Source organism: Kogia breviceps, chromosome 15 (genome assembly GCF_026419965.1).
Source record: "Kogia breviceps isolate mKogBre1 chromosome 15, mKogBre1 haplotype 1, whole genome shotgun sequence".
NCBI lineage: Eukaryota > Metazoa > Chordata > Mammalia > Artiodactyla > Physeteridae > Kogia > Kogia breviceps.
The window spans coordinates 61,780,446-61,793,222 of record NC_081324.1 but is presented as its reverse complement, the minus strand read 5'-3'; the positions used below and the strand labels follow the sequence as shown (position 1 = coordinate 61,793,222).

The 12,777-nt window shown below is 41.4% G+C and overlaps 1 protein-coding gene and 1 long non-coding RNA gene across 3 annotated transcripts in view; one reads left to right on the top strand and one right to left on the bottom strand.

The window, feature by feature from the left end:
* Nucleotides 1-1,171, bottom strand: part of GNAL (G protein subunit alpha L) — an 87,824-nt gene extending 86,653 nt beyond the window's left edge. Inside the window, exon 1 of one of the 2 annotated variants that reach the window (XM_059039445.2) lies at nt 611-1,171. In XM_059039445.2, the coding sequence (XP_058895428.1) occupies nt 611-908 (298 nt within the window). In that variant the 5' untranslated portion in view covers nt 909-1,171. The remainder of the gene's footprint in view (nt 1-610) is intronic. The other variant, XM_067016099.1, reaches the window with a different exon arrangement.
* LOC131742052 (uncharacterized) overlaps nt 523-12,777 on the top strand; it is a 212,774-nt gene continuing 200,519 nt past the window's right edge. Inside the window, exon 1 of the long non-coding RNA XR_010837089.1 lies at nt 523-626. This is a non-coding gene — a long non-coding RNA (uncharacterized lncRNA). The remainder of the gene's footprint in view (nt 627-12,777) is intronic.

The window sequence follows — 12,777 nt, the reverse complement described above, 5'->3', positions numbered from 1 at the left end:
TCAAGCACTGGTGGTGGTGTGCCCATTTTCTTGTGTGCAGGTGGCACAGCGAATGTTTCTGAAGGACGAGCAAACATTACGACGGCACCAGGCTCGAACCTACTCAGTGAGACAGAAGGACCGTACCCTGGGCTGTGGAAGTTATTTCTCTAAAGGGGACAAGCCACACCCACCGATGTAAAGGCCTCGTGCACTTGCTTTCGCTCGCGCCCTTAGAACAAAGGCCGCCGCTGAGGAGGTGAGCTGCACGAGGCCCCTCCGCGGCTGCACGCCCTGGGGATGAACCGAGTGAGGACGAAATTCCCGGGCAGGCTCCTTAACCGGTAACAAGTGAGCCACGGGCCCGGATGACACGGTGTGGAAAAGAGAGTCACCGGGCAGCGCGTTCGCGGCCCAGTCACTCAAGTGGACGCTGTCGGGTAAGAACCACTCTAGACCCGAGACTGAACCCGCCGAGCCCGCGTACGCCCCGAGCCCGGTTCCCAGCCCAGCGTGCGCCCGGCTCCGCGCCCCGCCCCACGCGCCTCACGTCCCGCGCGCCCCGCCCCGCGCCCGGTTCCCCGCGCCCCCCGTGCGCCGCCCGCGCCCCCCGTGCGCCGCCCGCACCCACCGAGCAGCAGCAGCCGGTGAGTCCGCCGCAGGTCGCGCTTCTGCTCGCGGAGCCGGCGGTCGATGCTCCTGCTGACCCGCTTGGCCTCGCGTTCCTCCGCGCGCTGCTGGTCCGCGCGCCGCCGCCTCTCTTTCTGCGCGGGGGCCCGTGCCGCGCCTGCCACCGCCGGGGTCCGGACCGGGGTCGTGACCGGGTTCAGGTCCGGGTCCGGGGTCTGGTCTGGGCCGGACCGCGCCCCCTCCAAGGGCGGCTCTGGGTCTCCGAAGAGCAGCGGCCGGAGGCTGTAGCACAGCCCCATGTGGGCGCGGGGAGTGGGGCTTACGCCGGGACCCCAGCTGAGGGACGGGAGGGGGCTGCACGCGGACCCGGCGCGGCGCTGCAGCCTGCAGGCTGGGGGGCACGGATGAGGCGGGTCTCCGGCCCCTCACTGCCCCCGAGGGCCATTCCGCGTTTTCCGCTGGTGTAGGGGGCGGTAACCGCCTCAGCAGTAGATCACCTGACAACGCGGACTTCGGGCCGGCCCGGCAGCCCCGAGCCCGGCCCAGCCCCCTTACCGTAAATACTGCCGCCTGGCCACTCCCCCCGTTACCGTAAGTACCGCCCCTCGTCTCAGTTCCCGTTATCGTAAAGACTGCTGCCCGAGCCCGGTGCGCAGCTGCGGACAGTGCCGCTGAGGCCGTGGCGGTGGCGGTGGCGGTGCCGCCGCCGCCGCCCGGAGCTGCCATTGCAGCTCTTAAAACAGCTCCCTGGCTGTGATCTTGGACAGTGGTCAATAGGAACGGAGAGCCAGATAAAGGGGTGGGATGCTAGCTTTGAGATCTGGAATTCCTGGAGCACCTGGAGCGCTCTTTTCACTTTGCGGCGCTGTTTCCTGCTCATCTTACACACGTGCATACACTTACGCACACTCTTGACCCCCTACCTTAAACTATTACACCTTCCATCTCGACAAAGTTTCCAAATCAGGAGGTCCAAGACATAATTTTCAACAATTTCTACACTTAGTAAAAAATTGAAAACAATTGCCAGTTGTCACATACTGTTTATATTTGCTAAAAGGAGAATACGCAATTGCACACTGCATCCTAATTTTTAATCTGCAATATAGCCCAGGGAGGAGCAGGCCGCTTCCAGACCCTGTGCCCTCTATCCACACCTCCAATCCACCAGAGATCCCTTGGTTTTCACCTTAATTCTCACATAATGTCCATCATCTTATAGGGCTTTTGCAACACATGAACATTTCGACATAGCTTTTAAGAAACCTGCTATAACACGTGTTCCTTGATTTCGAGCAAAATGACATGGGATGTTATAACTGATAGGTAAATATATCTAATAAAAATCCCTTTAATAGAGCAAATTGGGCCGTTTAATGCAACACAGCAGTGGGCATTTGGAGTAAACTTTATATTTGATTAATTTTTCAAATAAAAAAATAGAGATCCACAATTCACATTTATTTTAGGGCCCTGTTAATAACAAATGTCATGTAATGCTTTTCGCCTAATATTACGCCAAAATTTTTGCCAAAATTATACTATACTTTTAGATCTTTGAGTAGAACGAAGGATGACTATAGAAAATCTAACTTGAGAAGACAGAAGAAGGTTCTAAATATCACTGTCATGTGCATTCACTGACCTCCATGTATCCACTTGTTTATTAATACGTATCAAGCACACACAATTTGCTTGGCTTCCTGGTTGGTATTGGGTGAAACAAAAGACATGGGTCATTTGTAGAGAGGTGGATGGACTTAGAATCTGTCATACAGAGTGAAGTTAAGTCATAAAGATAAAAACAAATATCGTGTATTAACACATATACGTGGAATCTAGAAAAATGGTACAGATGAACCTATTTTCAGGGCAGGAATTAGAGACGCAGATGTAGAGAATGGATGTGTCGACACGGGGGCCAAGGGGTGGTAGGATGAATTGGGAAATTAGGTTTGACATATATACACTACCATGTGTAAAATAGGTAGCTAGTGGTAACCTGCTGTATAGCACAGGGAGCTCAGCTCTGTGCTCTGTGGTGACCTAGATGGGTGGGATGGGGGAGTGGGGTGGGAGGGAGGTCCAAGAGGGAGGGGATATATGTATACATATGGCTGATTCACTTGTTGTACAGCAGAAACTAACACAACATTGTAAAGCAGCTATACTCCAAAAAAAAAAAAAAAAGACGTGGGTCCTCATGGAGTTTGTACACTAGGAGGTGGAAGTATGTTCAGTCATATAAACATAAGCCAATGTGTTTATTATATAATGCAAATTATACAAGTGAGGAGAAATAGGGAAGGTTCAATTTAAATTGGGGAGGGAAGGGGGTTTGTGTATAATCAAGGGAAGGCCTTTCAGAGGAAGGGTATTTGAACCGAGATCTGAGAAGTGCATATTTATTCCTTTTCTGTTATAACTTAGTTTACTATACACACTTTATGAAGTCGTATCACATGAGATGGATAACAGTGTAAATTAAAGTCAGCTGAAAATAGAAGCAAACAGTACAGTTTTTTAAAAGTTTAAGCACATAAAATAAAATGTATCTAAAAGAGAATTCACTCAAATTTAATAGTTCACTTAGAAAAAGAAATAGAAGACAATATTCCCTCTTGGTACCTTACATAATAAACTGAAAAAAACCCTTACTATCCTATTAAAAGAACTCTAGGGAAAAAATGCTCTGCCCCTTGTGTTCACATTTCAGTTTCTTTCAAACACCTCTAATTACATCCTATTGATGGAAATAATCAATAAACAGTCTATAATAGGAATGGAAAAGAGTTTTATCTGAGACAAACTGAAGACTATACCCTGGGAGACACAGATTCAAGCAGCACTTGGGTTGTGTTCCTCCAGACTGCAAAGTGAGGGTGGCTAATAAAGGAAAAAACCTCACAATTACCTGAGTTGTTTGTCAGGAATGATAATTGGATTTGGTAAGAAGTGAGGCGCTTGTTAAGCCAGGATTGGTTGGGGTCTGAAGTGGTGGCATAGTTACAAGGGGAGACGTTGAGACCAGAAGGTTGCAGCTGGCAGTTGCTATCAGATTCTGTTTTGAGAAAGGCTGCTGGTGTCCTTGAGTTTGATACAGTTCAGAAAATTCAAGTTCTCAGTGATGCAGGAATGTGTCTGAAACCATGTCCACAAAGGACACCCTGCTCCATTTTGGATGCCTGAACCACAGTTACTCCATTTTGATTTTTAAATGCGTTCTTGTCTTTAGTGGTTCAAGCAGATGCAGATGGAAAATGCATGGTTGACAGGCCAGGAGGCAGGCTATTCTAGTGAGCATAAAGTTCAAGCCAAATCATGTGTAAGCCAGAATGACTTCCCCACACCTCAATATGTGAAAATTTCTTCCATCAATACTAATTATTAGATGATTGGATTATGTGGTCTATGCATAGGACAAATTAGAATAAAATATTTAATATTTGTATATAACTGTTAGTAAAATTTAATGTTTTTTCTTTAATCTAGATAATTTTTTTAAATTTAAGAATCATTGGGTCATAGATGTAGGCAATTTCTAATGTCAGAGAATGATTATGAATCTGGAAATAGAAATCATGAGGGGAGTCTAAGTAAATGTAACATTACAGCATGTTGATATAATATGTAATCTTATGTATAATCTTCACTGCTACAGGTAGGATTTTTCCGTTCTTAATCCGTCTTTCTCTGAACTTCCTTTTGAAGAGCAAATAGTTATGATGTAATGAAAGGTTATGTCTGAGGTCTTTGTATGGATATCGTGCTTAATTGATGAAAGTGGCATTTTATTATTGCCATTTTTGCACATTTTGACTCTGTTCCGTTGGAAACATAAGTAAGATTATAGGAAAGAGTTAAGGCCAATTTGGCTTCCTCTTCCCCTGAATTGGGGCTATGTTTGATTAGTATGCTATATAGTCCTAGAGGAGTCATTAAACAATGCGATGATAATGTATATAATAATGTTGCCATTAAAAATGAAAGTGGAGGCCTGACTTCCTATAATGCAGGATTTCTCAATCTCGGCACTGTCAACCTTTGAGGCTGGATAATTTGTTGTAGTAGGGAGTGTCCTGTGCATTGTGGGATGTTTAGGAGCATCCTTGGCCTCTACCCAGTAGATGCCTGTGGCACCTTCCTCAATGGTGACAACAAAGAAATGTCTCCAGGCATGCCAGATGTCCCCTTAGGCAAAACTGATCCTGGTTGAGAACTGTGGCTGCAATAGATTGTCAGAGGAGCTTGGTTGGACTGACACTCCTCAGATAACAAAAAAAAAATATGACATTTATATCTCCTTTGTGAATGCAGGGTGAGTCTACCCTTGAAAGCTGAGTACACTGGCTAAGATTTGTGAGTTGATGCCCTTTTGCCTGAGGACACTCCCCAGTCTGCAGTCAGGGGGAAGCAGAAAGCCACAGGGTTACTGGCAAGATGGGTTACAGAGTTTGTGGAGCCTGGTGCAAAATGAAAATCCTCTGTCTCTGTTGAAAATAGGAATTTCAAGACAGTGAGTGAAGAGTATTAAACCAGGCCTGGGGCCCTGTGGGACTTTACAGGTCACACGCCCAGAAAGCTGGCCCTACTAACTGGCTCATGATGTCAGAGAACAGAATTTGGAGGTGTGGCAACAGCCAGAAAGTTTGCAGCCAAATCCTAGAAGGAAGGGAACTTGAGAAGTGAGAGCCCCACAAATCTGAATGCAGAATCCACTGAGATCCTTGGCTGATGACTTAACAACATGGTAGCCTGACAAGAAACGCCAAAAAAACTAGAAGAACAGAGCAAAGATTTCAGCTTCTTCTCCCTTCGGGAGAGACAGAGTTTGAGCCCAGCCAGGTTAACTGGTGTATAGAACAAAACAAAACAAAATGAAACAAAACAAAACAAAACAAAATCACTCATTAGAGAACTGTAATGGAAGGTAAAGTCCTCACAACATATCATTCATAACATCCAGTAAAAAATAATTAGAAGGCACAGAGACAGGAAAATGTCACCCACTGTTCAGAAAAAAAGCAATCCTATAAATGGATGCCTGGATGAACCAGATGCAACCATTAGCAGACAAGGACTTTAAAGCAGGTGTTACAAATACTCTCAGAGATTTAGAATGAGATGTATACATAATAAATTAACTGATGGAGAATCTCAGCAGAGAAATTGAAACTGTAAAAGGGAAGCAAATGGAAATACTAAAACTCAAAAGTGCAATAACTGAAATGAAAAATTCATTGAATGTGCTTAACACCAGGTTGAAGATGAAAGAACAACAAATTGAAGACTTTGGAAACAAGTCTATAGAAATGATCCAATCTGCAGAGTGGGGAGAAATAAACAACTGAAGAGAAATGAGCAGATTTTCAGAGGCTTGTTGATGAATATTATCTGGTCTAAAGTAAGTGTAATTAGAGTCCTGGAAAAAGATGGGAAAAAAAAAAACCAGGATAGAAACAATATTTGAAGAAATAGTGACCTCAAATTTCTGAAATTTGATCAAAGACATTAACTTATAAATCCAAGAAACCCAGTGAACCACATGCAGGATTAATATACAGAAAAACTCACATGGGCACATATGATGAAACTGCTGAACTCCAAAAATAAAGAGAAAATCATAAAAGAAGTAGCCAAAGAAAAGAGACATTGTGTGTAGAAAGTAACACATTGAAAATGTTGGCTTTTCATTAGAAATAATGGAGGTTAGAAGACAGCAGAACAGCACAGTGGAAGTGCTGAAATACAGAAAAAAATCACCAACTCATAATTTTATATCTTGCAAAGATATACTTCAAGAGAAATGGTGAAAAAATTAAAGACACTATAAGCAAATTTAACATCAGCTGACCTGCACTATGAACAGTGCTGTTATAGATATCCAGGCTGAAGGGTTATGACACCAGATGGTAACTCAGATTCAGAGGAAAAATAAAGAGCAGCAGAAATGGTAAATATGTGGATAAAAATAAAGACTACATGTAATTTTTCTTAAAGTTTCTTTTACAAATATGTGGAAAATATTAATAGTGTATTGTGAGTTTATAATGTATGCAGATGAAATATATGAAAATGTTACAAGGGACGGGGTCGGGTAAAGGAACTACCTTCTCTCGAAGTTCCAATATTGTATGTAAAGTAGTGTAATAGTAACTATAGATAAATTGTGATAAGTTACCAGTAGGGTTTTCTTCAGTGACAGAAATGTTCTGTATCTGCAGTGTCCCCCAAGTCATGTGTATTTGGTGAACACTTGGAATGTGGGTATTGTGCTGAATAACTAAATTTTAATTTCACTTAATTTTAATTAAAGTTTAAATTTAATAGCCACAGGTGGCTAGTAGCTACCATTTTGTACAATGCAGCCCTAGAGCAACCACTGAAAAATAAAAGAACGGGAGGATACCTAAAAAGCTAATAGGGGAATAAGACCAAAATAGCAAAAAATCTTCAAGTAAGCTTAAAGAAAGAAGGAATAGAGACAAACAAACAAATGAGCCAAATAAAAAGCAAATAACAAAATGGCTGCCTTAAATCCAAGCATTTTAATAATTAAATGTAAATGGACTAACCCTTCCAATGAAAAGGCAAAGAATGTCAGAGAGGAAAGAAAAGACCCAGCTTTGGGACTTCCCTGGTGGTCCAGTGGTTAAGACTCTGTGCTTCCACTGCAGGGGGCATGGGTTCCATCCGTGGTCAGGGAACTAGGATCCCACAGGCCACGAGATGCGGCCAAGAAATTAAAAAAAAAAAAAAAAAAAAGACTGAGCTTCATGCTGTTTATAGGAAACACTTTAAATACAGACACAAATGGGTTGATGGTAAAAAGAAGGAAAAATGTGTATGATGGTGTATCGGTTTCCTGTGGCTGCAATAACAAGTAACCACAAGTTTGGAAGCTTAGATCAGCAGATATTAATTCTCTCCTAGTTCTGGAGGCCAGAGCTGAAATCAAAGTGCTGGCGGGGCCACAGTCCCCCCAGAAGCTCCAGGGGAGAACCCTGCCTTGCCTCTTCCAGCTTCTGGGGGCTCCTGGTGTTGTTCCTTGGCTTGTGGCAGCATCACCACAGTCTCTGCCTCTGTCTTCAGTTGCCTTCTTCCCTGGGCCTCTGTGTGTCCTTTTCTGTCTCTTATAAACACAGTCTCACTGGATTTGGGGCCCACCCTAATCCTACGATATCACCTCTATCCTTACCTTAAGTACAATCTGCAAAGACTCTATTTCCAAATAAGGTCATATTCTGGGGTTCCAGTTGGACATGAATTTTGGGGAAATACTATTTAACCCAGGGCACATGGAAACATTAATTGTGAGAAACTTGGACTGGCTGTATTAATATCAAGCAACATCGACTTCAAGGTAGGAGATTTATTGGAAATAAAAAGGACTGTTTCATCATAAAAAAAAAGGGTCAGTACATCAGGAAGACATAATATAAATGTGTATTTATATTCAAAATACGTGAAGTAATATCTAACAGAACTTAAAGGAGAAGTAAACAAATCCACAATCTTAGGTGGATCATTTAACATGCTTGTCTCATAAACAGAAAAACTGTGACACCACAGTGTCTGGGTGACACCGCAAACTACCTTTAACTAATTGACATTTATAGATCACTATACCCCACAAATGCAAAATGCTCTTCTTAAGTTCAAGTGGAATGTTCACCAATATAGACCAAATCCTGGCCCCCCAAAATCTCAACAAATTGTAAAACATTAAAACTCTTAAGAGTATGCTTTCTGGCCGCTCTGGAATTAAGTTAGAAAGACAATAAGGTAGTTTTAAAAATCACCAAATATTTAGAAATTAAGCAATAAATTTCTAAATAATCCATGGTTCTTTGAAAAGTTGAATAAAATTAATAAATTCCTAGCAAGAAATAGAGAAAATGCAAATGACCAATAGCAGGTATAAAAGAGGGAATACTGTTACAGTGACTACGAGCATCAAAATTATAAATGGGAATATTATGAACAGCTTTATATCAACACACTTGATAACTTAGGTGGGGTGGATGAATTCCTTAAAAACACAGTTTATCAAAACAGAAGAAACAAAATCTGAATAGTGGTATATCTTAGCAAATAAATGGAAATCGTTACTGAAAGTGTCCTCACAAAGAAAACTCCAGGTACTGGCGAATTCTAGAGAACATTTAAGGAAGATAGTAATATCAATCTTTTATATTACAATGTATGTACCCCCCCAAAAAAAACCTCAACAATGTAGACTAGAGTTACAGATGATACAAGAATGGCAGAATGTTTATAATTGTTGAAGCTGGACGACGGATACATTTGGGCTCATTAAACTATTTTGTTTACTTTGCATACATTTGAAAATTTCCATAATAGAATGTTTAAAAATCAGGAACCATAAAAATTAAATATACTATGAGACATTACAGTAATTAAAAACGTTGAGAAATTTAAGGACATACAAAATATTCACGATAAATGCAAAAAAGGAACTTCCAAAACAGCACATTTTGAAAAGAAACCTCTCAATGCATAAAAAGTCACTGACAAACTTCATTCTAAAGTGTAGGCAGTGTTCTCTTAGGAGTTGGGTCACAGGTCATTTAAAATTTTTTCTTGTGCTCTTTTCCAGTTTTTTTTTTCCCCCAGTGAATATGCATGGCCTCATCATTCTGTTGGTGTCTTTCCTGGACTCCTTGCGTGTAGTTGACACGTGGTTCAAGCCAAGGTGGGTCTAGGTTTGCTTGGCTTGTAGCTCCATCAGTGCAGACCCCGAGCTGAACCCAAGACCCAGGAGGGGTGTAGTTGCTTCTCTCCCCCGTCCAGCCCCCCTGTTCCAGGTAGCTGAGAGATTTGGGGCAGGGGGTAGATACACCCAAGATGTGCAGAGTGGTTTGCTGGAATTCCAGTAGGAAATAGAGAGACTGCTCTAAAAATTGCATTTTATGTCTAGATTCCTTTAATATGTTTTTGCATGTATGTTTCATAATAATCACGATGTGTTGGTCCAATTGATGATGTGCACACGTTAAGGCTTTAGACTGAAACATCTTTTCGCTGGTGGGGTAGACCCTCATTTAGAGAGTATTTGGCAGCTCTGCCGTTTGGGGGTCTCCCTCACGAGGCGCGCTGGGCCTCCTGGGCTGTGGGAGCGGGTCTCTGACCCTCTCGCTGGTCACTAAGCAGCCAGCCTGAGCCAGACTAGTTCTCACAACCAAGGTCAAATTGAGTTCATAAGGACTGTCCCCAACCTGGTGGAGGTGGGATGGACATTAGGGCATCTTTTACCCTCAATTCGCCTAAACCTGCACTTTCAATAGCTTGTATCTTGCAAGTAGTTTTGATGCCCCCTTAAAAACTTGAATGTAGCCAGTTTAATTTCTAATTATAAAGCCATAAATATTTCTTATGCAAAACAGCCTTGAAAAAAAAAAAGAGTACCCCACATGGTTCAACAGTCTTCTGCATTTGGGGAATGAATGGATAAAGTGAGGCATAAAGAAGTGAAATCACTAACATCAAAGGACAAACACAGAAATGGACTTATATTCTTGATGTTTATATTTGGAGGTAAATTGCCCCTAATTTATGAGAAGCAGCTTTTCTTTGCCAGTCTTCTCACTCATTTCTTGCTCTCAGGAGGCAGCCAATTTCAGCTTTCTTAGCTCTTATTAAAATTAAAAAAAATCTTATTCCTATAATTTATGTTTCCATTCCTGCTTCTCGATTGTTCAATTTCAGCCAAAACTATGAGCTTCCCGTTAGGTATGATGAGACTTCAGCTCTGTAACACCCCTGCTTTCCCCCAGTCCCCCAAACCTCACCCCTCACATTCACTTTTTAAAATTTATTTTGTATTGCAGTCTAGTTGATTTACAATGTTGTGTTAGTTTCTGGTGTACAGCAGAGTAATTCAGTTATACATATATACATATATTCTTTTTCCTATTCTTTTCCATTATAGGTTATTACAAGATATTGAATATAGTTCCCTGTGCTATACAGTAGGACCTTGCTGTTTATCTGTTTTATATATACTACTTGGTATCTGCTAATTCCAAACTCCTAATTTATTCCTCCCCCCACCTCTCACAGTCACTTTTAAAAATTGAGATATAATTGACATACAACATTATATTAGTTTCAGGTGTACAATGTAGTCATTCAAAATTTGTATTTATTGTGAAATGATCACTACAAATAAGTCTAGTTAAGATACATCACCACACATAGTTACAACTTTTTCTTGGGCTGAGAACTTTTAAGATCTATTCTCTCAGCAGCTTTCAAATATACAATACAGTATTATTAACTATAGTCACCATGCTGTACATTACATCCCCAGGACTTATTTATTTTATAACTGTGCCTTTTGACTCTGTTCACCCATTTTCTCCATCCCATCCCCAAACTCCCTGCTTCTGGCAACCACCAATCTGTTCTGTATCTATGAGCTTGGGGTTTTTTTTGTTTGTTTTTTTAGATTCACATATAAGTGATAACATACATTTGTCTTGTCAAAGTATTTGTCTTTCTCTGACTTATTTCACTTAGCAGAATGCCCTCAGGGTCCATCCATGTTGTCACAAATCGCAAGATTACATTCTTTTTTATGGCTGAGTAGTGTGTGTGTGTGTATCACATCTTTATCCATTCATCCATCAATGGGCACTTAGGTTGTTTCTATCTGCTCTGAATAATGCTGCAGTGAATGTGGAGGTGCATATATATTTTCACATTTCATTCTTCATGTCCTCTCAAAAATCCCACAGGGTTTTATTGAAATTTAGCTCGCATCAGTATTTATGTCACTATGACTAGGTAAATTCTCTTTGCAGTTGAGCTACTTACTATTTTAGAATCACTTTTCCATTCATCTGGGTGAGCAATCCTCTCTGCTCTGGTTTTCTACGTTCTCATCACTAATTCAACAATACGTTCTGCACCCCTTCCGCCACTGGATCCTGGACTCTACTTGGTAAGAATCCCCTCTGAACACACTCAGACACATCAGCACTTCCACTGTCTGCTTCCCTCTGGACGGCCTGCTCCCTTAGCCTGTTACAGGATGAGGCTGTCCCTTTGCTAGAAATTTTCTTATCCCAGGTATTATTTTCACCGCTTTTCTTTCTGTCTTTCCCCCCACCCACATTTTATTATATAAGATTTGAAAAACAATTCAATTATGACATAACATTTCATCATTTAGACATACGTGGTTTTTTTCTTAATCAATATGGTAGTTTCCTTAGGAAATGTTGCCAGTATTAAGGTTGAAATGAATTAGCTTGAAAAAACACAAACTATTTTAAAGAGCAGTTTTGGGTTCACAGCAAAATTGAGCAGAAAGCCCAGAGATTTTCCCTGTACCCCCTGCGCCCACACACGCGTGGCCTCCTACGTTATCAGCATCCCCCACCAGAGTGATGTGTTTCTTACAGTCAGTGAACATGGACCCATCACTATCACCCAAAGTCCATCAGGATTCATTCTTGGTTGTGTACATTCTTTGGGTTTGAGCAGACGTATAATGACATGTATCCATCATTAATTATCATGCAGAATAGTTTCACTGCCCTAAAAATCCTCTGTCCTCTGTTCATCTTTCTTTCTCCCCAATCCTTGACAACCACTGATCTTTTTACAGACACCATATTTTGCCTTTTCCAGAGTGTCATGTAGTTGGAATCACACAGTATGTAGCCTTTTCAGATTGGCTTCTTTCACTTAGTCATATGCATGTAAGATTCTTCCATATCTTTTCATGACTTGATAGCCCTTTTTAACTCTGAATAATATTCCATTGTCTGGACATACCATAGTTTATCAATTTACCTACTGAAGGACATCTTAGCTTCCAAGTTTTGAACAAAGCTGCTGTAAACATCCATGTGCAGGTTTTTGTGTGGATGTAAGTTTTCAATTCATTTGGGTAAATGCCAAGGAGCACAGTTGCTGGATAGTATGGTATCACCTTTCTTTTATGTGGAATTCCTTATTTTCTGGTTGCTACAGATTTTTCTTTCTTGACTTACTCCCTGTATTTTGTAGAAAAGAAGCTAGTACAGTGGAAGTGAATTTTCTGAGAACTTGCATATCTAAAAATGCCTCTGCCACCATGCTTAATTGCTACTTAGCTGGATATAGAATTCTATATTAGAAATATTTTTCTCTTCGAAT